Source organism: Oenanthe melanoleuca, chromosome 5 (genome assembly GCF_029582105.1).
Source record: "Oenanthe melanoleuca isolate GR-GAL-2019-014 chromosome 5, OMel1.0, whole genome shotgun sequence".
Taxonomy (NCBI): Eukaryota; Metazoa; Chordata; class Aves; order Passeriformes; family Muscicapidae; genus Oenanthe; species Oenanthe melanoleuca.
In genome coordinates, this window is record NC_079339.1 from 41,209,862 (window position 1) to 41,237,088 (window position 27,227).

Below are 27,227 nucleotides of genomic sequence, written 5' to 3' on the forward strand. Positions count from 1 at the left end.
CTGATTCTCCTTTTTACTAAGTGGAGATTTAAACTAGTTAGAGCAGTTCACTGCAATTTAATCAAATTCTGACCACTTACTTTGGGCTGAGATGAAGGATGCTACAGATCCCATTGACTACAAAGAGAGGTTCATTTGGAGGGATGTGCTCTGTCCACACTCAAGCACAATCAGATTAATCTTGCTCACACTCTCTAAGAGACTATAGGCACAACAGCCTGTCCTAATTAAGGGCACCTTTGGAAATACTGTCAGTAATGGCCAATGTAAAGACCCACTCCTACTCTAACACCATAATACATTGCCAGATTTTGGGTCCTTAATGGTATACGTATCTTTGATCTTTATAAGTATTTTGAAGAAATACTTTTGAAGAAATCTACTTAGTCTCATAATGAAACTATTATCTTAGTTTTTAAACAAATATTAGAGTAGAAGAGAGAAAACAAAAGAAAAAATCCAATTGCTCCTAGAGACAAGAAAACTGGGCAACACAATTCCATATCACACATTTATATTTCACAAAACTAAGAAAGATCAATTACATAAAACAGGCCTTTACAAAAATTTGGCAGTGTTAGGTAAATGAATACAGATGCTATGCATTGCTTGGAAAAATAATTTATTATGTTAGCTTACAAAAATGACAAGTTTTTATGTTATACTTTAAATTACAAGTACAGCTAGCAACTTTGATCCTGCAAAGGTACCAACTGTCTCCTGAGATGCAATGAAGACTCACAACCCTGCCTTCAGGAATTGCTTGGAGTAAGTCTCAAGTCTGCAAAAGTACAATGTAGTTTGATATTTTTGTTATTTACTGCCTCATTGGCTAACATTTATAGTCTAATTGCAGAAAGCAGGTACAAATGTTGATGTTAAAATAACATAAGAACTGTCCTAGCAGAGCCTTAACCAAACTTAAACCTATCTGCAGACTGCGCCAAGCTTTCACCTTGCAGCAACATACTCAGAGCACAAAAGACAGCTTTCATGTACTTCACACTGCAATCACTTGACAAGATTTCAGCTCTTAGTACTTTGATTGGTACTTAGGCTTTATATATGAGATTTCCTTCTGCCTTCATATTGGTATAAATCAGGCACAGGCATTCTGAAGTCAGAGTGGCAACTCAACAATAAAAGTGGTGTTCTGCTGTGACATGAGCCACATCTCACGTGTAACCAAGGTGCCTCAAACTTCACAGGCTGCTAAGGACTTGTGCATCAAACCAACACAGTAGCAGCTCCTCCTTTTATACTTCTACGATGCATTGTTCCTAAACCTGCATGAGGTTTCTGAAAATCCAGCCTGTAGACTTAGTTTCATGTGCACCCTTGTGATTTACAGGAAGTAACAGTCAAGCAGTAGTTTGGCTCAACTTGATCTAAAGGGTCTTTTCCAACTTAAATGATTCTATGATTCTAGAATTTTTTAAAAATTCATTACATACTTCTCAAGATAGCCAAGTTGGATTTTTTTCCTCTTTAAAGATGGCAATTAATGGGAAAAGCAAATGCCTTGTAAATCTATCTTGGAACAAAAATAACATAACGCAAAAAAGTCAAAATTGGCTTTATTTTGTGAGCCTTTTGTTAAAGAAAGAATACCAATAGTGCTGGAATTTAGATGCAAGATATAATTGCTTCTCCCTACACACATAAAAATCCCCATTTTGGGTATTCATTGAATTATTAGATCAGTTGAAAAACTGAGATAAAATAAAAAATTTAGTCACAAATGTGAAATACAATTGATACATATTAACAGACAAACCATCTCTCCTTGGAGATGGCTTTGTTATTTTGAAAAAGTTGTACTAGACCACATTAAAGTGGAACAAAGAGGTGCCACATTTTAGTTTTTCAAATTTTATAAAATTGGATTGATGTTATTTAGAAGTACTATGGTTTTCGTTATATAACTAAATTTGATTTAGTCTTACTGAAAAAAAAAGGAATCTAAATGAACTCAAAATCTCATTTCTCAGATTCTGAAAAAAAATTAAAATATAAAAATGAGATAGTGTCAAATTATTCCAAGTGTTTTGGAGTTTGGTACCATATGATTTTTGTAAGATCGTGTATTTTTCAGTAAGCATTTGTTGTTCATCAGACCAATACATACTATAGACTTGCAGACCCCCAGAATGCAATGAAAAAATAGACATAGAAAATATTTCTCTCCTCTTGTCTAAAACTCAGCACAAAATTGTAACTCCACTAATATTACAGACAAGGCTTCTGCTAGCTGTATTGCAGTCAGGATTTCCAAGCATAAAAGGAAATCTTTCTTTTTGAGAAGTAAAATTTTACACTGTATGAACATGTTTATACATGTCAATGTCTATAAGAAAGAGACATAATTATAATTATGTTGACAGGATATACCTGATGCCTACACAGCTATTAGAAGCCTGAACACACTTTTACATTTCAGAAATCAAGTCTGAAGGAAATTGCAATAGTTCTGGTTAATATAGTAAAGTAGTATGAAGAGCCAGATTCTTTGATAAACATTCAAGGAATTTATCTCAAGAAATAATTCAATGTTGAGGAATTTCATTCCACTAGGCCTATTTCTATCACATTAACCAACACAATAAGGTTTAGAAGTGTTAAACAGACCTTTCTGACTTCACACCAGCACAGAAACATTTCAAATCCATATTATTTGTTGAAATTCTGCAAATTCTTTGTTGTTACTTTATACTATACTGCAGTGACAATACTTGACTGGGAAATATAATGTAATGTATTCAGTGTCACATGTACGAAATGCCTGGGCAATCTTAATTTTGGAATGTCCCAACCAAAATGCTAGTTCACAAGAATAATTTTGCTCCTGTTTTAGGATACTAACTGCAAAAAAACCCACTGTATTTCATTCAAGAGAAATGAAAACAAAGATCTGGAGGAAAGTGACTCTTGTATCAACTAACTTAATTAGGAGTGCTTGTAATGAAGTATCAGAATTAGATGGTTATTTGTTTTTTTAGCTAACCCCAAATTAAATAGAAACTGGCAGTATGAAATGGCAATACACGTTCCAGAAATCAAAAGTGAATAACATATTTTCTTCTTATATGTTCCAAGGGGAAAAGAAAATAGAGTATCAGTTTTTGCTAATAAGCACATATAGAAATGTCAGCCTTAAAAGTCATACACCTTCAAAACCTCAGTAAGACACTTATCATATTAACACCCTCACCTACAATCGAAATATTTTTTCCATTTGTTGCTTTTTTCTGGTAATGTAATACCACAGCAGAAATTTGAGCATTTGAGCTATTTGTTAAAACATACTGCAAGAGCCAGTATTCCTTCTGTAGCACATCAGCTGCCTCCAGTGGAATTATTTCAACTTTGCTATCCAGTGCACAGCATACACAACAGACTTTCCCTAAGCATGGAACATAGTTAAGTCTAAATCAAAGTGAGCAAGTCTCTCACATTAAGAGATGATACAAAGTGGGATTGATGTATGTTGATTGACATAAGCAGGAGTTTCATTTTAGTCTGCCACTCTACTGAAATTTAAGAAATTATTTTCCTTTCTGGAAAAATGAAGTGTTTCTTGATTTTGATACTTCATTTTTCCATATTTGCAGAGACTTTTTGACTATCAAATAAGAATAATTTGTCTCACTTTAAAAAACTTTTTAGATTAATTTTTTGTTAATTTATATACCTTTAATGGATCAATGAACAACATATTATTGGATTCACATTCCATAGCTAGTGAGCCTCCCTGGTGATGTAGCTCACTCTGAACTAAGGTTTCTGCATTTTCTAGCTTTATGACTGCACTGGAGACTGCTCCAGTGAAGACAAAACAAACAACTCCAAGGTTTCTGATGGACTTGTTGACATTCTGTTAGTCAAAACATGTAACAAAAGTTCTGCCAGCTCCATGATGTTTTCATGGTTGCAGCTGTTTGAGTGAAATGGTGCTGTCAGTGCCGCAGCCGGCAGGGAAAGCCTCAATAAAAATGGTGTGTGCACTGAGCTCCATACACCAAACAGCCACAGATGCAAACTGTTCTCTTGGCCAGCAGCAAAACACAGCTCACCTTCATCATTTTTCACACTAAGTACAAAACTTTTCTGTGAAAAGCCTCATACCAGAAACACAAATTGGGCTGTTTCCCAGTTCCATGCTTGTTTAACAATGTGAGTGAAACAGAAATCCTTTTGATCATCTTTAGCAAATTTAGTATCACTTTTCAAAAATATTTTAGATGTCAGCAACTGTTTATAAGGAAGATGATTTGATATTAACACACTGGAGAAATATACTTTGTAATATGAGTATTGTAGGTTCTAGACTAAGCACTTAGACAGATGTCCTAAATTTGTTGTAGTCTCATTTTTTGCTTTGAATCAATAATATCTCAGGGTTATTGCAGCAAAGTCTATCCTTTACCATTTCCTTCTATAAACTGATAGTAGAATCAATGCTGGCAATCAGAAAATCTAGACAAATGTAGTAAGAGATATTAACTTTGGCCTGTGCAATAATCTTTAAAATTAGACAGCATGTGACCTGATGTTAGTCCATTTTATAAGCAGTTTTTATTTTAGCAAATGATAAGAGTTCATATGAGAAAAGCTTAAAAGAAACAACCACCATCAACACTAATGTAATTCCATGGGAACATAAAATACCAAATTATTGATAGAGGGTAGGTGAAGAAATGGTGGTATGTCTTCTAACACACTAGTGCACTGTAGATGGTAGATGAGAAAAGCAGTCTAAGATCAAAACAACTCTGGTCTGAAGAGAGATGAAAATAACAGACTACTCAAGAACAACTGCTGGACTTACTCAAACAAAACACCTATCAAAGGAGCCATGTCCCTAAAAACAAGCCAGCAAAATTATCCTAAAAGAGATAAGTCTATTCAGTTCTTGTTTGTAATGTAATAATTTAACAAAAACATGTTAACAACCATGTTCCAAAAATATTTAGTTCCAAATAGCACCTGGTAGATTCCTAAACAAAACAACTAGGAATTTAAAAATATCATCACTGCATATTCTCACACTACAGATTTTGTCATTATTAGGAGAAGAGTAAAAAAAATCTCATTATTTCAGCCAGAGAAATGATAGATGTGCAACTTCAGCTTTAGAAGCAGGAGAGCTTTGTTGTTAGAACAAATGATAAATGTTGGATGTTGCTGGATTTTAACCACAGAAATCTCCTTCATTTTTGCTGTTAACATTCCCTGAAGCATTGCAGATTTTTGAATGACTTGGGCATTGGATTCTGCTGTGTTGTACTCTTGTACAGAGCACTAAAATATTCTTCAGTTTTAAAATCTAATTTAGTTATTTACATAGAAAAGCAAGTAAGTTCATATTCACAGCAGGCTAGACATACTTAAGGTAAAGAGTTGAGTTGTGCTAGTACTTGCTACTTAAGAATGAAAAAAAAAAATATCCAAGATGGAATTTTATTTGGGGATTGCTTTCATTCAGATGTAAATACTAGCTATAAGGCAGTTTTAAAGCTAAGCCATAAAAAATAAAAGTGTTCTGAAATTTTAATTTAATCATGAATTGCTTTCCATCCCTTCTACTGTTATTTTTCCTCTACAACTGCTTCTAAATTCTACAATTACATCAAAATCATAGGACTTTATGTGATGTCCTCCTGCACATTCATTTTTTGACAAGGCTGTGTCATCTGATATTGACCTGCAGTTCAGATTAACTTCAGTATCAATTACTTGTGTGGGGTGACAAGGACTTGGAGAGAGATAAATTTATTACAACACACTGCAGACACAAGGAGTTTAATGTAGGTACTGTAAAATTCCACTGTAAGAAGCACTGCCACAGAAATTTAAAAACTTTTCTCCATGTTATAGATATGAGAACACATCCAGGTTGCAGACTTCTCATTTTGAGCCATAAAAATTATATCAGTGTTACAAAAACACCTATTGATTTCCTTTCAGAGTAATACTGGTATTTTCATTCAGTGCTACCCAGTGCAGAGACTATGCCTTGCAAGCCAGGGATGAACTGATATGTAGATTCCTTAGCTCAGAAATGGATTTTAGAATAGCAGTTTCTTTGTTGTATGGGTTTTTCATGTATTTACTTTATTTAATTTGCTATAATAGTAAAAATGTGGCTGAGCTCTGAATATCCAAGGAGTACTTTCACCATCATTGATGACTGGCTCCCACCAAAAATTTGAGAAGTAATTGTAATAAATTTGATTTATTTTGCACTGCAAAATTTTAATTTTTATCTTTATTTTGACATTTATTCTTAGGATGACATAATTACATAATAAAAATATATTATTTTGTCTATTTAGTAAATATAATCTCAGAAGTAATTAAGTACTCTTAAGTCTGCTGTAAAACATTAGGAACTGAAGGGCATAAAATTTATAGCTTATTCATGTGACAACTATTTGATGCTAAAATAGAGGGCCAATGCATTTCTGAAAGCACAATATTGAAGTACTGTATTGAAGCACTGCTGTATTTTAGTACAGCATTAAAAAAAAGAATGCCTGATACTAGCTTATAAAATCTCTATGTACTTAGTACATACATAAAAAATTGCTTGATTCACCAAATGCTAAACAGAACAAAGATTTAAATCATCATTTTTTGTGTGTGTGATACCACATTTTTGATTAGTGAAAACCACTGCTTTGGGTAAGAATTGAGTAATAGGTTATTAAAGGGTTAAAGTATAAAAAAATCTGGCTACCAAAAGGGACAGCAATTTTTAAGACGTGAAATATACAAAGGGTTTTATTTTAAAATTATCTGCTTTTCTACTTTAAAAACTGAAACTGTGGAGAAGAGTATTATTTCAGATCAATATGGAAAAAATATTATTTCTTAAACCACAAAGCGACATTTTCACATAATGTCATGAATGGAACTTTAGCCTTCAGTAAAGAGGAAACAAAATTCACTTTGTAATATGAACCTCTATCAGAGGTGGGAGAGAGACAAATATTACATGCTATCTAGACTGCCATGCCAAGAGGGTAAATTTAAGAAAGAATTTCCTGGCTTTGGAGTCCATAAGTCTACTCAGTAAAAAATTTATTTTCCTTTTTTTTTTCTTTTTATATTTTATTTTTTTTAGTGTGTGGTTTGACATCTTCTGTTCTTCCAGCCCTTTTAGAAAAGTTTATAAAAGGATATAAAACTGGTGAAAACTCAGTCACACTGGCAAAGGCAAATATACTAAGCACTGAACTTACTTAAAGTCAGAATTATTCACACAGTAGTAATTTCTGTTTTATATAGTACAAAAGTGAATTCAATACTTGATGTAACAGTAAGGGAGATCAGACTGCTTATCCTTAGTTTTCTAACAATATAAAGCAGTAGTTATCCCATTTTAAGAATACATATTTCAGATTTTTAAGTTACAAGTCAGGAAAAAAATGTATAAATGCATAAAATGTTAAGATTTTTACAAATTCCTTAGGAAAAAGAGAGGACATTATATTTCTAGTATCACTTCCCAGCCAAGACTCTTAAAGTCCCATTTTTTAACCTACAGGCACTTTCATGTCCACAAAACATTAAAACTTTGGTAAAACTGTTACAGTATGCCTCTATCCAACAGCAATCCATGCAGCAGACCTTGTTACCAGATAAGGTGTTTTCTGAGCATGATTTACTGCTTCATAATATATTTTGAAGTGATTTTCCTGTGTTTTGGCCATAATTTGTAGGTACTAAAAGTAAAGTCTGCAATCTGGTGACATTTCATTTCGCAATTTTTTAAGTTTCAGCAGACCAAACCAGTTAAAATATTTTAAATGCCATATTTCCACCTCTGCTCTGATCTAAAAAAAAAAAAAAATATTACAAATGTTGGATCCACTTAAAGTTTAGTTTATAGTAGCTGTGGCGTGGGCTAAACACTGCTTCATTACATCCACGCTCTTTGGAGAGAGCAGAAGTTTATTTGTTGATTTTTTTCTTGTCCCTGTCACAGCCATTGAGATCAGGATGTGCCTATTTTGTTTTCTTGACCCTCTGAATGAGCAGATGTGCCAGACATCTGCAAAAAGCCAATGGCAGCACTACTGTGCACAGCATAATACACATAAAAAAAGGTAAAGAAAACTTTTTAACCAAATCAGATTTTTTTTTTTCAATTTTAAGCAATTTAATTTCATGGAAAACGAACAGAGAATAAACTCAATCTTTTTCTCATTTCTGTGTCTGATTTTGATGTTCTCAGCATTTTGTTCTCTTTGAAACAGGTTGAACACAAGGTGATTGTCAAGGAAGTGCACTGTCCAGAGCACTCACTGGGACTACAGAACACTTCATCAGAGTATTAAAAAAAAAGTCCTCTTTTCAGATGGCACATCATGGCCTGTGAATTATACCTGAGACACCTACAGTGATAATAAATGACAGTGTTTCAGAGAAGAAATAGTCCTCCTAAGTAGGACAGAAGTCTGCAAAACAAAATTGTTTGAATGGTGTTAATGGCACTACAGTATTCTGACAGTTTTGGCAAATCTTTTAAGGCACACTAGCAGTAATCCAGCCAGAAGTAGCTGAGAGATTAAAACAAGAACCATCAGAAACACTTGCATTTCTTTAGACAGCAGAAAATAATTCTGTGATTTGCTCTCTGAGACCACTGTAATGCAAAATTGTCCAATTTGTTTAGAATAATGATAGCTGAACAAATACAAATGTGCAATATTGTATTTCCATAGTATTTCACAATCAATATGACATATCTTCTCTAATAGAGAACAAAACAGAATAAATAAATGAACATTAAACACTGCTTTTAAAATTTTCACAGCCACACGGAAGTGCCTTTCAACACTCTTGATACAGATGGGTGAGATTCAGATTATTTAAAGTGCCTAACCAAGGCCATCTGATAAAACTGTTCTGGCCAAAAGAATAATTCTAGACAACTTATAATACATATATACTGAACTTGAAACCAAGATGTGAATTTTCACTTGCTTTGAGAAATTTTTGTTCTGTCACTTCTTCCTTAAATGATTTTTTTCAACTGATGACCCAAATCACAAGTGCGTCTGTACAATAGTTTATAATTACTCTCTCTCATAATAATAGGCAATTGCTGAAGATTTTTTCATTATTAATAATGCTATTAAACATAATAAAAAAGCAAGTGTCAGAACAAATCCTGTATAGGGGTAAATAAGCTCAGAGCAAAGATTAATGTCACAGGTATTTCACTTCACCGTAATTGAGGAATACAATAAATTTAGTCTAGGATGACTGCAGAAGCAAACACAAGACAACAGCAAAATCCCAGAAATCCTTTGGTGTACAAGTCACCTAAATTATCACAAGAGTTCATCAGAATCACTCTTGGTGTTCTTTCATTTGAGTGTTTGGCAATTGCTGAATCATTAGGGGTGCATCACTCCTACAGCAGATGGAATTACTAATGTTAAAACAAGAAAAAAAGTGTAATGGAATTTACCACAGAGAAAACTGGTGTGGTTTTGTAAAATATTCTACTGCTTTCCTCCTTCTGCTTGCGGCTTCATTTCACTAACAGCAACATTAGTAGAATCTTCCTTGGTGGCACTTGTATCCAAAGGAACCATCCCTTTCATGAGTGCTAGAAATAAGTCACACAAAAAAGGTGATTAAGCATCTTCAGAGTCACACATTAAGTCAGACTCAGTGATCTGAGAGACCTTTTCTAACCTAGGATTCTCAGATTTGGTTGACAGACCATTAGTTTTTATTTAAAACATGTACTTCATTATATGATATTATAATTTATTCAGCAAGTAATACTTGTTAATAAATATTCAATATTCATACGGCTATGAATTGAGAAACTGACTTATTTTTCTAGAGAAATAGATTTTAATACTCTGTAATACAGGCAAAGCCAAGAGCTGTCTTAGACACAAGAAACGTAGACTGTATTTTTAAAAAAATGATTACTTCACTAAGAGATATTTTCCATTTATTTTTCCAGAATTTTTGTTTAAATAAAATAAGACAAATCTCTCAAAAATTTGTGAAGGAATATCTTTACCCACAGCATGGACTTAAGTCACCAAGTGACACTGAAAAGGTGCTCAAACAATGTCATACTGTGTATATACCTTCACAGCATGGTACACATACAGTGCCTTTTTAAAAATATATTATATTGCATCAAAATCCAGAAAATATGAATTGACATCTTATAATAAAATGCTGAAGAAAAATAATCAAATATCCAAACATTTAGAAAAAGGGAAGGAAAGTGTCTACCAGCACCCTTCTAATGGCCTTCTTCATAGCACAAGCATGTAAGAAAAGTAGTCCTACTCAATATCCACAGCACAATTTTTAATGATCCAGTAAAATTGTAGCAGTATATAACCAAAAGTTATTTAATAAGGAGCAAGACTTCAGAGTTTAGTTAGGACAGGTGAGATGTTTTTACTTCCAGAAGAATGAAATCACTGTGTTTGGGACAATGGTTTAACAGTGAGTTCTAAGTTTTCAGCATAAAGTTTTCAGAAGTTGTCCAAAGCTCTGCTGCTGTATGCTATGTCAGTGGTCAGTATGCTATGTCCCATGGAAAGTATTCAAAATAAGGCAAAAAATCATAAAGAAAGTTCATTGTTTAACTAATTAAATTTGTATTTTTTAAAGTGATGATGTCAAGTTTCTAGTCATTCCAAGTTCTTATGCTTAAGCAGACCTAGGTTCTTCTCGAAGGGTGTCCATGGCATAGTGATGTTGTAAGTACATTACATTATTTATAAATACCAATAAAAATAGTCTTAAGAACTTATGAAAAAGTGTACATAGAGGGATAAAGATAGACAATACAGTGCAAGAATTAATTCCTATAATAATAAAGCCTACATTCAGCACAACTTGGTTTTACTCAGTTGTGATATCAGTCATACTACATACCATGTTGACACAAGGGTGTTGTCTATCACAGCTTATAGAGCCCTGGAACATAAATTCCCCAACAACAATAGAAAGCCTCAAAGACATATGGTCTCTGGGAAACCATCCAGGTTAAAACCTCAGAGTGATGAAATGTGCAAAGAGAAAGGCAGGACTCAATTCACAAAGCTAATGCAAAGCATGTGCAACTCTAGGGATTTTTGTACTCAAAATTTCAGGAAAATACAGTGGCTGTAAAAACAGTTACTGAGGATTCTTCTTTAGATAACAACTGTAGTGACTGTCTGGACCAACCATTTTGGTTTGATAATAATATAGACCTCAAACCATATCTAGTGAATGTTTCCTTGAATAAATTATTTTCTTATTTAAACTTCTTCATTTCTAAGAAAATGGGTATAGAAATAAAAGCACATTTCCTCAATGTATTTTAAAATATGCTTGTAATGGAAAAGCTGCTATAATTGCAGATATTATACCAGAACCAAAACACAGTGTTGATGTTAATTACTTTCTTTTTAATTGCTTGCTGCATTGGCAACATTTTAGTAAATATATAAATATGGAAACACATCATTGTTCCCTTATTTATTTTCCCATACTCTTTGTCCTTTTTCTTCAACCAATTTTAAACTTAAATCCCATGATCTCCCTCACAGATAAGTTAAATCATAACAAATGAGTCTGCTCTCCTTCAGGGTGCTCTCTACAAGTCATAGGAGACCCACATTGGGAAGGAAGCTTCTAGTACTATTATTGACTATTCATGAATTGAAGAGAGAAGGAATGGGGAAACATAAATCACAAAGGCTTGCAAACTGCTTCAAAAGGTAAATGAAAGAAAAAAAAAAACAACACCCTTCTGTTTCTGAAGAAGGAGACAATTAATCACAGAAAATAGATGATGACATGTATAAGAAGATTTATTAAAAGTTACAGTAGGTTTGGGAGCAAAGATGTCAAGTTATACTTCGCTGTCAAAGTCTCAAATGATAATTAATTAATATCATTACTGAAATTAAAAGTTCATGATGTTTTTGTGACTGAAGTAGCTGACTTTCCATTTGCCACTCACTGGCAAATCTCCTTAATGGTAATATCACTGCAGAATTTTTACTGTCCTCAAGAACTATACCAACAAATTCAAAATACACATTAGACTGGTGGAAATCAGTTTCAGTATGAAGTGACAATCAGTCACAAGCCAAAGTCTGTGGAGTAACTCACATATTTTAGTGCCATAAGCACTGAGTTGAACCACCATAGTGTTTGTTAATCACTTATTTTTTTATCTCCAGAAAATTTCGTACTTAGTGCTGGTAAAAAACAGTTGAATCAGAGAATAAATATGCAGAACTGCTTAATCAGATTGGTATTCAGATCACATGGATCCCATTTCTCTTAAAACTGCCTAAAATTTATTAAAAGGTTTTGAAGCAACAAAGTCCTAGCTTTAAGCTTTCGGGTTAAGCAGTATAAAGACATTGTAATATTTTAGGAACATTTATGCTGCATTTTTAAATTTCAGTCAATCTTTGCAGTGAATCAGTTTTGGAATTCTTGAGATTGGAAGGGACTGCTAGAGGCCATTTATCTGAACATGCTGTGAGGCATTGGTTACTTCTTTTCTATACCCAAAACAGGCTCAGCTGTACTTTGATTTGCAAGAGTTTGACAGGGATGAGGTTTGGGAAAATGGAAAAATCAACTCTGAGTCAAGGTAAAGTGCTCCTGAAGTACAGAGATACTTGCTCCTATGCTCTATTCCCACTACTGTTGTTCAGTATGCTCTGCAAAACGATACTAACCCAAATCCATAGATTCTGAAAGGAAGAGAAACCAATTACCTTTAACCTCACCAGATCAGCTCAGGACTTACTGGTGAGCAGTAATGTACCACAGCACTCATTCTAAAATGCAACGCTTTCAAAGTGCAATGAAGCCTGAAATAGGACTCACCACTATATAGAATGCAACTTTCTAAATAGGTTCCCAGTACACAAACTGGCTATATTTAAAAGAAATGGGAGATGTTATTACTTTTGTGAAGTATTTTGACATCCCTGTATCGATATGCACAAAAAAACTCTCAAAAACCTGTTTTTTAAGTTACTTTTGACACTCATGCAAAGGTGTACCTATATACTCAATCAAGATGCAATACATCTTATGTTTTATTGAGCATTTCCCAGCTGTATCAGAGATACCATGACTTCACATTAACACAAGCTGTATACCCCCAGGGGGTAGAGAAAAAACAGTTTAAAACACTATTGAAGTAGAATTATTGAATTCAACTTCCACTGTGAAAATACTACACAAGCATGACACTAACTGGTGCACATGTAAGATCTTGGAAAGAATTCATGTTTGAGGACATCCCTTTGGTCCCTCAGAAGATACACAGCTTACACAAGTATGACTCATTATGCAGAGATTCAGAATTCAAGGGCAGCCCTTTTCTTTGGCATAGGTTTGGGTGACAAACAAAATATATTGTATGTTCCAGTTAAAAAAACCCAAACAACTATCAGTGGGATGTAAAGAAGTATTTCCTAGGCAAAGACATCCAACCAGCATCTAAAACTAAAACACAGAAGGATAATTAAGATGATTCTAACACTTCTTTTATGAAAAGTAGTGTCTCACTCTTTCAAGTAAAAAAAAATTTAGAAGAAAAAAATGTTACCTATAATTTTTTTCTGTGATATAATACTTACAACCTGAACTTGAAAGCAGTGAGCTGCACAAAAAGCTGTTTTGAGATCGCCAACTGGAAGACTGAGTAGCCACTTCTATATCAGAAATTTCAGCATTCATTTTCACATCCTATAAGAACCAAATAAAAAAAAACTTATTGGTTACTATCAAGCAGCTGCAAACTTTAACAAAAAACAAACAGCACTCGTACAGGCCCATGCTGTGATTTCACACACACCGGAAAAAAAATTATTTGAATTCTCTGAATTCTCAGTATCGCAGTTAGGCTCAAATTAATTTGCTTATGAGCTTTATCTCCTTTTCACCACTATAAAGTATCTGCAAAAAACTGCTTTGCCTTGAGAAAAGCACTGGCAGCATTACAAGTCTCTGCCACTACAGCAAGTTGTAAAAATGTTCTTTCCTGCTTACATCACATCCACAGTTCAGGATATACCATATTAGCAAGGCAGATATCAGTGAATGATGACTTCCTCTTCCATGAATGGTTCATATTAATTCACTGAAGTTTCACAACTAGCAATAAATATAAATCTATTTTCTCTGCCACTGAGGAAACTTCAAGCTCATTGATTTCTCATATCAAAATACCTAAAGATGCTTTTGAAATTTTTGGTTAAACCATTCAATAAAGTCTGAAGTACGTTACTCTTTATGGCTAAACCAATACAGCATAGCTTCTTGGTGAGGAAATTCATTTGGTCTTTAAGCTAAAAAGAGAAGATACATTTAAAAAGGGCATTTAAACAAAAATCCCTGAAAAATCTCTGTTAGCTCTTCAACAAGTAGCCCCCAGTTACAATAACATCCAAAACAAGATTAAAAGTTTGGCTTGGTGTCCAAATTACTCAGTTTCTTGAAATGAGAAGAGGTAATAATGAATAAATGCATCAGTTCATAAAATACACAATTTTACTGCTGAATTCTTATCATAAATAGCCTCAGGGAATTTTGTTAGAACATCTTGCAATTTATCATTCATGCTGATACTAAGAGTTGAAAACTAAACAGAAAAAAAATTTCTACATTAATTTAGAGATACAATGAGCTTTTCTTTCATCACTGAAGAAGGATTTACTTCTATTAAGACTAATGGGAATTATACATATTAATCCCCTTATGTGCTGATGAGAGACTTAATACCTAAAGTGTTCATAGCACTACAACAATTTTTAAAGAGTAAAAAAAGTTGTTGTCTTTCCATTCTGCTTACAGAAAAGCTTTAAAAGAAGAGCTTTTAAACAAGAAAGGTGCTTTTACCAGTATCTGCAATACAAAATGGTTTTCTCTTTACAGAAATATTGATGTATAGAATGTGCCTTTTGTCATGTGCTTCACTGACAATTACATCTGTTTGTTCTGTTTGAGTAGATGGTCAATTGTCTGTGGCAGGGAAACTCTCCTAAAATATTTGTATCTCTACATCAAAATATTTATCTCTAGTTTTCCTCAGGTTTTCTGATTTGATTTTTCTTCTGTTGCTATTTTCTTTTAATACATAATATTTATTGGTTTCCCCCCAATTTCGTCTTTATATACTATTATTTGGCCCTTTCTTAGTTGAAAAATCAAGATTGCTGTACCTGATGGTATTCTGCCAGCCTATGGCCTACTACTTTTATTACTGGACATCTTCCATTTTAACACATACAAATAGAAATTTTAATTTTTCAGGGCTTCTAAGCAACAGGTATTTTAAAGCCATCTGACAAGACTACAATAGACTAGGAAGATGGAGTGGGGACAAAAGAAATCATAAGAAAGAAAGAAAAAAAAAAGCCACTTTTAGAGAAACATTCGACTTTGGTTTAATTTTTCCTCCTTAAAATGAAAAAAGGCTGGGACACAAGATTAGATAATGCCTGTCTGAGATCAATGTTGGCAAGCATGCTGAAACAAGTGTATTATAAGAAAGGCTAGAAAGAAAAACATAACAGAAGAGAAGGATTAATTCCAGAAGTAATTTCATCTAAAATGATCAATGTAAAAATTTTACAAGAAGCATGGCTTTTCTTATCCCCTATCAAATATCTGTCTACTTTGTATAGTAGGGGCACTATGTACACAGTGTGAACCAAAAATACAACTTTGATGTCCTCAAACCTACACTCTTCCAGCAATCAATTTTAGAGACTCCCAACTGACATACAGTAAAATAAAATAAAATTAAAAAAAAAAAAAAGGCATTTGAGTTAGTTTCAAAGGAGGGTACAAAAGGCAAGCATTAAAAAGGTTTTTTTTAGTCTAAGCTAGCCTGATCACTGAAATCAGATTAGCACCCGTCTGTTACTTGGTTTTGAACATTCTGTTCTATTTGCAACAGCCGTGACAGCAAAGAGTACTGTATGTCATGCAAAACCCCAATTAGGCCTGACTAAATGGAAACCATTAAATGCTCTCAGTTGTCTAAAGAAAGAGAATTGTTTTGGAATCAGCTTTGTACTGGATTCTGATTATTGAGTTCAAATCACACAAGCTCAGTAAGTTCAGTCAGCTTAGTGCAATGTTATGTTCCACCGTCAGCTGATTGCATTCCACTTAGCTTTTCAGTGTTTTCCAAATTTCAGTAGCTACTGATTTAGTAATGCTTGTGTGGAGGGAAGAGAAATTCAAGATACTGAAAATTATCATCAGCAATAGACTGATTGTGCCTGTTTCCTCCTTTCAATTCTTTCTTACAGAAGAGCAAGATGGCTTCTTCAAGTAACTTAATACCTTCTTACAACAGTAACTTATTAAGCTAACATATTCTGTATATATTTGACCTTTTCCACTTTTAAAAAGACATACTGTAAGTATTTTCTCATTTTACAGAAGGAAGATGGTTACAGATAATTTGGGGAATACAAACTTCTTTTTGATAGAGTGTGTAATCTTTTATTTGAGCTAAATTGCTTAAAGACACAGGTAGGATACATTGCTGAAGAAAATTATTTGAGATATGTAGCAGAAATACTAGTATGACTCTTCAGGTCTGATCACTTATTTTAATCACTTTCATAAGAAATCATAGTTCTGCTGAAGTAAGATGCTATCACAATGACAGTGATATGACAATGAACAGCTAACATGGGAAAGAAAGCATGTTATAATTGGACAGTTAGAGGCCAAGCTTCCAAAGAAGAGCACAGGATTTGTATTGTAGGGAATTAGTTATTCATGCTTAGCACTGCTGTAAGTCCAGTGAGTGACCTTTAGCAAACTGCTTCCCTTCTGTTTTCCTGGATTTCATTTATGTATCAAAAAGACATGATACAGAATCGTTTGCAAAGAATGCAAATATCAACTACTGTAAAATTACTACACGGGATTTATAAATTAGTCAACCTTTTTATAGAGGAAACAGATTTCTATATCTTTTACTTGAAAGGACAAGAGAAAATTGAACAAAACAATTTAAAAATTGCTGTAGACAACAATTTGACAAAGCCGGTAACCACTTTAGAGTAATAAGACACACTAAGATACCTTTCTGTGAAAGTTGAAAGGTTTTTGGAAATTATCCATGGCAGTGAAGGTAACCCTTAATTTACCAATTTTCATGCCATGTCAATATACCTGCCATGCCATCAGCCACGGCTGCTACATGAAACAGAAACATTCATGTATGATTTGAGTCTGTGTTTGTACTAAGAGTTAATAAGGTACGGTTGTGTTGCTGATTGAAAGTAACTGGGACACAAAAGTGGAGTACACACACATACCTTGACTCGCCTGACTCTTTGCTTAGAATCTTCCAGCTGTTGCTGTAAAGAACTCACTATTTCTTTATACTTCATATACCTCTCCTCAATCATCTCCTTTCGGCAACGGGACTCCTAGAAATGCATTTAAAAGATTTAAATGATTTCATAACGTGAAAAGTAGCTAGAAATTCTTACTATTGTCAACACAGGTATCGTCAAGGATTTTCACCACAGCAAGAAGAAATTAAGTACTAACTTTCAGAAGCTGAACTACAGGGACCATACAAAAGCATAACATTTTGTAGAGAAAAATAAAGTTAAAATACATGTAGATTAAAATGGAAATGGCCTTATCTTTAACTGTTGAATGATTTTTTGTAACCCTTTCCAAACTTCAGCAATATCATACCTTCTAACAAAAATTCTGTAATGGTGTAAAATTAATTACAACACTACAGTAACAAGAACTAGGGAAAAAAAGGGTTCTAAGGATATGGACAAAACAGTATTTTTAACAAAAAAGATAATGCTTCTCACTGAACTGGATAATTATATACTTATCATTAGTTTGTTAATCGAACAATACTCCGAGACAATCTAAAGATTTATCAAAACTTACTTCCTCTTTCCTTCCCCCTTCCTATGAAAAAACTGAAGCAAGAACTTGCTCGCTATTGCACCAAAAAAATCCAATATTTCATTTATTTGCAAATAGAAACAGTAATGAAGCTCCAAATTGACATCCTTCTCAAAGCTAAGGCATAAAGCCTTAGCTCTCTTGAATAATAAATTATTTCTTAAACAAAACACCGTGTTGATAGGGACTCATCTTCAGAAAACTATCTTTAAAAAAATCAAGCATGATGGAGAAGGACAGAACCCAATTGAAAATAAAGATTTTGCATTCCAATCTCACAAACATTGGCTGAGTTATAACTAGAGCAAACCAGAAAATGACTGTAATATCATAGCAGTGTTAAGTGAGAGAGGGCAGGTGTGAAGGAGACTGCAGATGCCTGCTGAGAACAAAATTTTTCCGTTAGCAGAAACAGAAGGTAAACGCAAACCTCTGTCAGAGCAAAAAAGCTCTTCTGGGGATACCTGGAATGGGAAATTAAAACTATACATCTCAACAATATTGTTCAGAAAAAACCCAAACATTTTAACCAGTACTTGCATAACCAAATCTGTTGATGATGACAGCAATAAAATGGTGTAGATTACCTGATGATCTCATGCAGGAACACAAAATAAACAATGCTCCAAACAAGTATGTTTTGAAATGTTTATGACAACCACATATTAAGAAATTTTGCCTATCAAACAAAATGCAAATCATTAAGTATTTGTTGATCTGGGGTTTAATACTGATTTACAATTTATATTGTGCAAGGAAGTTACAAATTCTTTTTTATTAAACCACCCATTTCATAGATGGAAAGTAACTGTGGCACAGGCATTTAGCCACTTAGCCACTGAAGATGTAATCTGAGCCTTCACTCTTGACAGTATGTCACCACTATTGTCAATATGTCCCACTGTGTCCAAACACATCTTGATTGGATCGTGGTGCTGAGAAAATAAATTACAAGTATCGTCATTATGTCAAAACAAAATAAAAAGTTGTAAAGATCATCTATCCTCACTCATTAAGTTAAATATTGAAACAACTGGCACAACTTATTTAATTACAAAATTTTCATTTTTTTAACGTGCAATACCAGAATTTACTACTCAATAAAAATATTCTGAAACAGTAATTAACACATAACCTGCTATGCCCAGTTATCAATGTCTGCCTACATTATGGAGCATAGAACTAAATTTATAACTTCAAAAAGATCCATATAAACATGAAAATAAATTTCAGTATATTTCTGTCTATATAATATGTACATATGCAACTGCAAGTATCTTATTAAGCAACTTATCTTATTCATAGACAATATTAATTAACCAAAATATTTTGCAACTACTGAGAGAGTCAAATGAAATCTTTCTCACTTCAGTATCTTTGCAATCTTCTAACAGGCTCAGTTTCTCAGGCACAGACTCCAGGTGGTTTAAAGCTACTCGGGTACTCTAAAGAACAGAACACAAAACATTAAAAATAATCCATTCTTTCAGCCATCTCACACATTAAATACCTCAGTCTTATCAGCATACTTGTTCAAGCTTCCCCAGTCAGAGTGTTGACTTGCACTAAGCTCAATCACACGTAGCTGTGGGACTCACTGCAGCAGCCATGTCAGAGGCTCCAGCCAGCTAGACCTGCTGATGGGAGATGGAGCTCTGCAGGTCAGAGGCTGCCAGGAGTGCCTGATGCCTCTTCACGAGGCTGGGGCTGACTGCTCTTTTGCACAAGGTGAGCTGTGCTTCAGGAGCTGGTCACCAGGTGAAGGAGCTACAGGAGGAAGTGAACAGGCTACACAGTGTTTGACCATCAAGCAAAAGAGAGACTCATTATTTTTGGAGTCTCACAGTCTCAAGACTCTCAGGAGTCATGAACCTCCATTATAGTGGAGAAGCAGATGGCCTCACAACCCTGCAGGGTAATTAGTCAAAGGACTGTTAGCCAAGGGTCTGTTAAAGATGAGGCTGGAAGCAGGTCACAGCATGTACTAGGAGGAATTCAACAGGCAGGACTGGCACCTTCCACAACACATGTGAGGCTCTGGAACAAGAAGACCAGACTGATGAGGTGGGTGAAGGGATAGTGAGGCCTCCTAAAACACCACCCACCACCTGTATTCTGCACAAAGACCTCTGTTAACATAAAAATGAAGGGTAGTTGTAATAGGAAACACCTTTCTAAAGCAAATGGATGGCCTGATATGCAGCTCAAAAGAAAGTCTGTCGTCTCCAGGGACTAAACTAAGAGACATTACTGATATGGGAAGAATACAGAGATGCTGCTTGTCACTGTAGGGACAAAATTCATGGGATCAAAGCTGTTCTGGAGCTGAAGCTGGTCAGAAATGTGGACGACAATAAAACGAGTTTTAAAAAATTTATTAATGGCAATAGGCAGTGCAAAAAAACCCTCATCCCCTTACAGGATGAGAATGGTCACTTCACAAACAGGGACAGAGACAAGACAATGGCATTTAATGCATTCTTTGCCTCTGTGTTCAACATGGATGACTGACCAAGGGGCTCTTGGGTACATGGTGTGACTCTTAGGGATGGTGCTGTGCAGGGACAGCAGTAAGACTCGGTCATCCTTGTGGGTCCCTTCCAACTCAGCACAATTCTGTGATTCTATTTTTTTTATTTTTTTAATAAAAATATATGTAGTGAGCACTTAGATAAATATAGAACAATAAAATTTCCTATTTTCAGATTAGGCATATGGTATGTACTACTGAAAAATGAATTACCACTCTAGGGAGAGTTAGGGTTGGACTCAACAATAAGATTTCACATTCACACCCATCAAGCAAAAAATGTAGTCTATTGCAAACTGCAAAGAACTGAAGAAAATAAATATCATGGTTTTGGTTTTGTATGCAGATGAAGTTGGTTGATCATGCACAAAGAACAGTCACGTCCCACGGGCCAGATGCCTCTGCAGCTTCTCAAAGGCTGACCTTCTATTATTTGCAGAAGAGCAAGTAAAACCAGAACTGTTTGTACTTTGTGAACAACAGTTAGTATTTCCTCCACAGTTCTAAAAATCACACTTCTCTGGAAAAGGTTCTGCTAGTCTGGTATTTAATCTGCCAATAATGGGCTTCATTAACCATATTACTGCCCTGGTACTTTAGAGCAAAATCTTAAAACAAATAAAATCCATCAATCCTGAAATTAAATATTACATTGTAAAGCCTGGGCAAACCAAGATAATTTGCCCTTAACTACAAAAGCTCCATTACTAGTTCTGGAAAATCTCAATCTGACCACCATGAAAAACATTCCATTTCTATCCTAGACTTGAGACCTGAAGAGACTAAAATTTTCAGTCACAACAGCAGAAGAAAAATCAATGGGAGCCTCTCTGCACAAGTGGCATCAACTTCAAAAAGATGGAGACTAGGGGTGAGGAGTGGAGAACCAGAAGTGAACAAAGTAACCTAAATAAAGACACACCATCTGTTTAAAAACAATGTTGTCTGCCTTGTTGTTAGTTCCAAATATTTATAAGGTTTTAAGAAATATTCATAACAAATAAAAATCAAATTTCATCAACAATGGGATTCATTTGCAGCTACCTTGGACCGAATTTGTAGTCAATATTCAGTACCAATAAACTAAATTAGGTAGAGGATATGGGAGTCATTCTTCTGTTCCTGCAATCATAGGTATGCAAAAATATTATGCATATAGATATATTTCTCTTTCCATTTACCCACCTTGTTTTAATACAGATGACCTGTGATCTGTTCTCATCAAAAAAAGGAACTCATGCCCTAGGTGTAAGCCCATGCCTTAAGCCATCCCATTTTTCAATTCCTTCTCTAATTTAAATGCCAAGACCTCATGTAAACACTGACTGTGAATGGATTTAAGGAAGATGTTAATCATCTGTTCTTCAAAATGTCTTCTAAATATATCCCCTTTATTTCATGCTCTTTTTGTAGAGGAAAAAGAAATTAGCTGTTTCTCTGCTAGTCCTTATTGGTTACATTATTAAATAAAATCTTGAACACAGAAGACCAGCCTTTTGTTTAGATACGCACTCAATCTTTGGTTTTTTGGTTTTGTTGAGAATCGTGAATAACAAATGGTATAAGCTACTTGGATTTCTGAAAGGTGTTTTAGACTCCTAAAGTTTAAATCTAACTTTGCATTCAAAATTATAGGTTCTAAGGTAACCATTGCTGCTCAGGAAGCAGATCATGTGGTAGTGATACATATTACCAAGAATCTGCTAATGCAGTGGTCAGTATCAATCAGAAAAGCAAAACCAACACTCAATATAATCAGAAAAGGACAAAAAAGCCAGAGAACATAACTGTCCCAGATCATAAATCCAATTGCATCTTGACTGTTGAGTGCAGATGTGGATCTTTATTTCAAAAGGGAAATAGGGAAAGGTCAGAGAAGTGGAACAAGAATTTTCAAAGCCATGGAGTGCTGTTTCCAAGTGAGAAATTATAAACACAATACTCTAAAGAACAGGACTCTTCAGCCAGGAAGAGAGATGCCTGAGGGCACTAATGACCAATTTGCATAAAATCAGAAGTCACATAAAGATAGAAAATTTTATATGGCTTTAAGCAGAAAACTGGACAAGCTCATGAATGAGAAAGACCATAGAATGGTTCAAAATTCGCAGAAACTACATCTAAGTCTGGAAGCCTTTGAGCTTTGAACAGCTGGAATCAGAACAAATGAATGGGAAACAAAATACATGTCAGTCCTGTTCAGTCTTTCCTAAGCATTTTACTTTGGCCATTGTTGTGATGTTTATAACTGGGTGAGATTGACTTTTGGTCTTTACCAGAATGGTTCTTTTTATATTCTAAAATTCTCATGGACTTCTTAGCAGTCTGAGGGACTTGAGTAGGATAACTCACACACTAACATTTTCAGGGATAGAAATGTGTTACTTTTCCATAAAAAAAATGAAAAGCATGGTACTGATGTGCAAATAAAAGCAGAAAAAAAGCCAAGTTTGTTGTTAGGGAGGTTCAATAAGGAAGGTGGCAATGAAAGAATGCATTGAAGAACGTCAGGGAAAGATGATGAAAGAGCTTTCAGCTAGCCCACAGATCTGGTCTGGTAATCAATGAAAATAACAGCAACCTCTTCAAGATGGTTCAAATGCCATACTTGTATCATTCATGACTATACTCTATTCTATTAAAAAGATAGATTTAGCCACACAGATAAAATGTGAAAAAGGATGTTAGAAGCACCTGATATAGAGGGCAATTAAGTACTGCTAAATTTTTTCCCAGAAATCAGAAAGCTGTACGCCATAATGCATACAAATAATCCTAAAGAACAGCAATCACATCTGTCTGCTCATGTATAAAAAGCAACAACAGGTACTGACCCAGTGCACCGATGGTACTGATAAGAGGAAAAAATGCCCATTGTACAGATTGAGGCAGCATTAATGGCATTTTACTTAACAGCACTTCTCTTCAATAGACTGAGTGCTACTAATCTTTCTGTTTTTAAAATAAAGACTATTTACTTTTAAAAGAGGAGTTCTGTGTTTTCACAGAGAATTATAAAACAAATTACTTATTTCCATGACTTCATACAAACACTTTGATGTTTAAACTGCATGTGAACAGTTAATCCTCCTATACTGATGTGCTCTTGGTAATAGACGGTTTCACACTGTCTCAAGAGACAGATCTAAATCAAAATCAGACACATTTTATTTTTAGTCTCAAAGCTGCAATGCTAAATGCAAATAAATCAAAGCAGGTTTGTATATAGTACTCCTAAGTTTGCCTTTATAGTTGATATACTGAAAACACAAACATAAACCAGAAACCAAACTTCATTGATTTTCAAGTAGAGTACTCTTTTATTTTCTGAAGTACATAAAAACAAATGGCTATCTGTATTGCACAGATATTTTTTTAAAAATGAGAGTTGATTTCAGTACCAGTGAGCTAATCCCCAAAAAAATAACTATAAAAAGATTAAATGCAACGTCATTTTAACTGACTGCAATGCATGTCAGCAGGTAGCTACAATTCAAATGAAAGACACAATGTTAGAGGTGACCTAAAGTAACTTTAATTTTAAATGACCTTAGGGTACTGAGTACCGAAATAGCAAGAATAGGATGCACCCAGCATGTTTAAAAGTATCCTTTGCTTTCCCTGTTAAGATGTGTAAAACCATGCACTATCAGCTTCAATCTCCAGCTCTCCATGGATAAATCATACATTTCTCTTTTGAGGAGGTGGTCCTGCTTAAGAGACCTGAAGTGCTCTGCTGACTTTTATATGCCAGGCAAGCTCATGATAGCTGGGGCATTCTGTGAACAGTTCATCATATGTAGAGAAGGAACTTTCAGAGAAAACAAAAAAATGTATTTTGTTTCCTTATACTCCATGTATATCATGACCCCAATTATACCACCATTTTGATGAATTCAGTATGTCAGGAAGTCAAATTACCTATAAAAAGCTAGGCAACACATGTAACTTTATCAAATTACAATTTCAATGCTCAATGGCTTTTTTTTTGTTATTACAGTGTTTCATGAGAGTTTGAACAAGATTTTTTAGGCAAAAATTACACTAATGAAAAACAAATGGCATTTGCTAACAAAGCATTGCCAATGTCAAACTACTTGAAAATTTAATTTAGATTCCAGATGTTTCTGCATGGGGTGGACCACATTTTAATTAAAGGAACTTCATGAATGCTTCCTTTCCTGTTTGCAATGACATGGACTGTCTTTTCTCTCATTCATGAGCACATGACATCTCTGTGCTAACTAGGGGAATTGTTTACATGGGAAAATATTAGGAAAGTATTTTATGAATTTGCAGTTGTTTGATGCATACTAGCAGCTGGAAACATGCAGAAAACTGTTGTCTTTTGGCAAGCCAGCTTTCTGTAAATCATCAGTCAGTGTCCACGTTCTCTGGGGTTCCATAGGATTAGCTTTTGAGAATCTATTCTTTATAGTTTACTAAGATTTTGATCAGATACACCCAGATATAATTCCTGGAAATTAAAAGAAACATAACACAAGTAGAGTGTAAAGCAATGCAATGTTAGTGGGAACATATTCTCAAAAGATGTAAGGACTTCCTTGTTGCTTATCTTTAACATTATGAAGCATTGCAGGCTAAAAATCTTTACATGTAATTTATGTTATAGGTTTGTATATTAACAGTATTTCATCAAGCCTTCCAGAAAGCATGGCAAAAATTCAATTAACACAGCTTTCATGGGAAAGAAGAACTATCATTCAGTTTTTTCAGGTAAGAAAATTTAAAATACAAAGAGAAGTGATTTAAACAAGGACCCACAGCAAATCAGTGTCTGAGTAGAAAAAAAATTAGGAGTTTTCTTTATGGATTTCCCTATTTTAATGAAAAGATGCACAATAATGTGAGAAAAAAAACCTGTGGTGGCATCAATAGGTGTAACTGATGCCTGTGCTCCTACTAGATTATAGGTTATAACTAGATAGTACTAGGTTATAACTAGATCAAATATAAAACATTTAAATCTAAAATGAAGGGCCTAGTAGGAAATTAGAAACATCTAGTCAATAGTCTGCTGTCAAACAAAATTTAACTTATTTTGTGATATATAAACCAAACCAAGAAAAAAAAAAAAAAGCAAGCACATATCTATGTCTTCGCAAGTTACATTTTGTAGAAGAACTCAGATACACATTCCACAGCAGCTGAAGGAGCTGGGGTTGTTTGTCATGGAGAAAAGGAGACTCAGAGGGGACCTTATCACTCTCCACAACTGACTGAATAGAGGTTGTAGCCAGGTGAGGGTTGGTCTCTTCTCTCAGGCAAGTGAGAGGACAAGAAGACATGGTCTCAAGCTGCTCCAGAGAAGGTTCAAGTTGGACATTAGGAAGAATTTCTTCACTGGATGGACATTGGAACAGGCTGCCCAGGGAGGAGTGGAGTCACCATCCCTGGAAGTATTCAACAAATGACTGGACATGGCACTTGGTGCTATAGTTTAGTTGACAAGGTGGTGTTCAGTCAAAGGTTGAGCATAACGGTTTCAGAAGTCTTTTCAAACATCAGTGATTCCACGATTCTCTGATTTTTCATGAGAATCCTGTAACTCACAGGATCTTTCTTTAAAATTATATTTACATGCATACACCTACTATGTAAAAAAAAAAAATTTGAGAGCACTGTATACTACTACTCTTAGTTCAACTGAAATAAATTACTTTAGATAACCTAAGTCTTTTGCAACAAGGATTTTTCCTGATTTAGAGATTTTTACCTTCTCTAATCAAAAACTGATTTTGGTTTATTAAACTTTGGCCAAAATGTTCAATATTCGCAACATGTGGGACACATTTTCATAATTTTGAAAGGAGCTTAGATAGAGCATGTAGGGACTCCATTAGGAGCACTGCCAACAAGCCAAGTGAGGTGATCCCTCTTCTCTAATCAGCCAAATTTGGAGTGCTAGGTTCAGATCAGGGTTCTCCTGTACAAAAGAGACATAAAAGAGCCAGTCCAGTAAAGGCCAAAACTTTTTTTAAGGGACGGGAGCATCTCCCCTGTGAGAGAAAGCTGGGATTGTTTAATGTGGAGAAATGGGAGGTCTCATCAATGTGCACAAGTATCTGAAGGGAAGGTGTAAAGAAGAGGGAGCCAGGCTCTTTTCAGTGCTGCCCAGTTACAAGCAGTGGACACAAACTGAAACACAGAAGGATCCATTGGAACATAGGAAATGTTTTTTCACTCCAAAGAAAACTAGAGGTGATTGTGTTAGAAAAAAACCTGAAAGAACAAGTGAAACACCAAATAGTAGCGGGCAGAGGATGGACAAGTATCTGGGTATTATACAAGAGCAATAAATACATAGGGTGAGAAGACAACATCAAGGAAGAAGGGAAGAGAAAGCTGAGCACTAGGAGAAAAGAAACAGTGGGCTATCAGCACCCTCAGGAAGTAGAAGTTACTTGGTGGTAATGAGCAGAGGAAAGACTCTGGGAAGCCCAGTGAAGGGAAGTGACACACTGGCTTGTCGATGAAAGGAAAGGAAAGGGCGAGGCAGGCAGGACAGAGGATCTCAAACTGCTCCTGGTCATTTTTATAAGATCAAAGAATGGCTGTGTTCTGAGAGAACCAGAAAGCCTTTGATGTAATGGTAGTTTTGGCAAGATGCTACAGAATCAAAGCAAGATGAAAAGAAAGTATTAACCCTTCGATTCAGAATTTCCTCAACATTCATACAAGCAAAGTATGAAAATCAAGAGCTAAC

At 34.7% G+C, this 27,227-nt stretch overlaps 1 protein-coding gene across 3 annotated transcripts in view; it reads right to left on the minus strand.

The window, feature by feature from the left end:
• Positions 1-501: 501 nt before the first annotated feature.
• CEP128 (centrosomal protein 128) overlaps positions 502-27,227 on the minus strand; it is a 100,925-nt gene continuing 74,199 nt past the window's right edge. For 2 of the 3 annotated variants that reach the window (XM_056493387.1, XM_056493385.1), the window contains 4 exons: positions 19,338-19,415; positions 17,352-17,465; positions 13,647-13,755; positions 4,111-9,622 (listed from right to left, as the gene is read on the minus strand). In XM_056493387.1, coding sequence (XP_056349362.1) covers positions 9,516-9,622; positions 13,647-13,755; positions 17,352-17,465; positions 19,338-19,415 — 408 coding nt within the window. In that variant the 3' untranslated portion in view covers positions 4,111-9,515. Of the gene's footprint in view, positions 782-4,110; positions 9,623-13,646; positions 13,756-17,351; positions 17,466-19,337; positions 19,416-27,227 lie in introns of those variants that run through there. The other variant, XM_056493386.1, reaches the window with a different exon arrangement.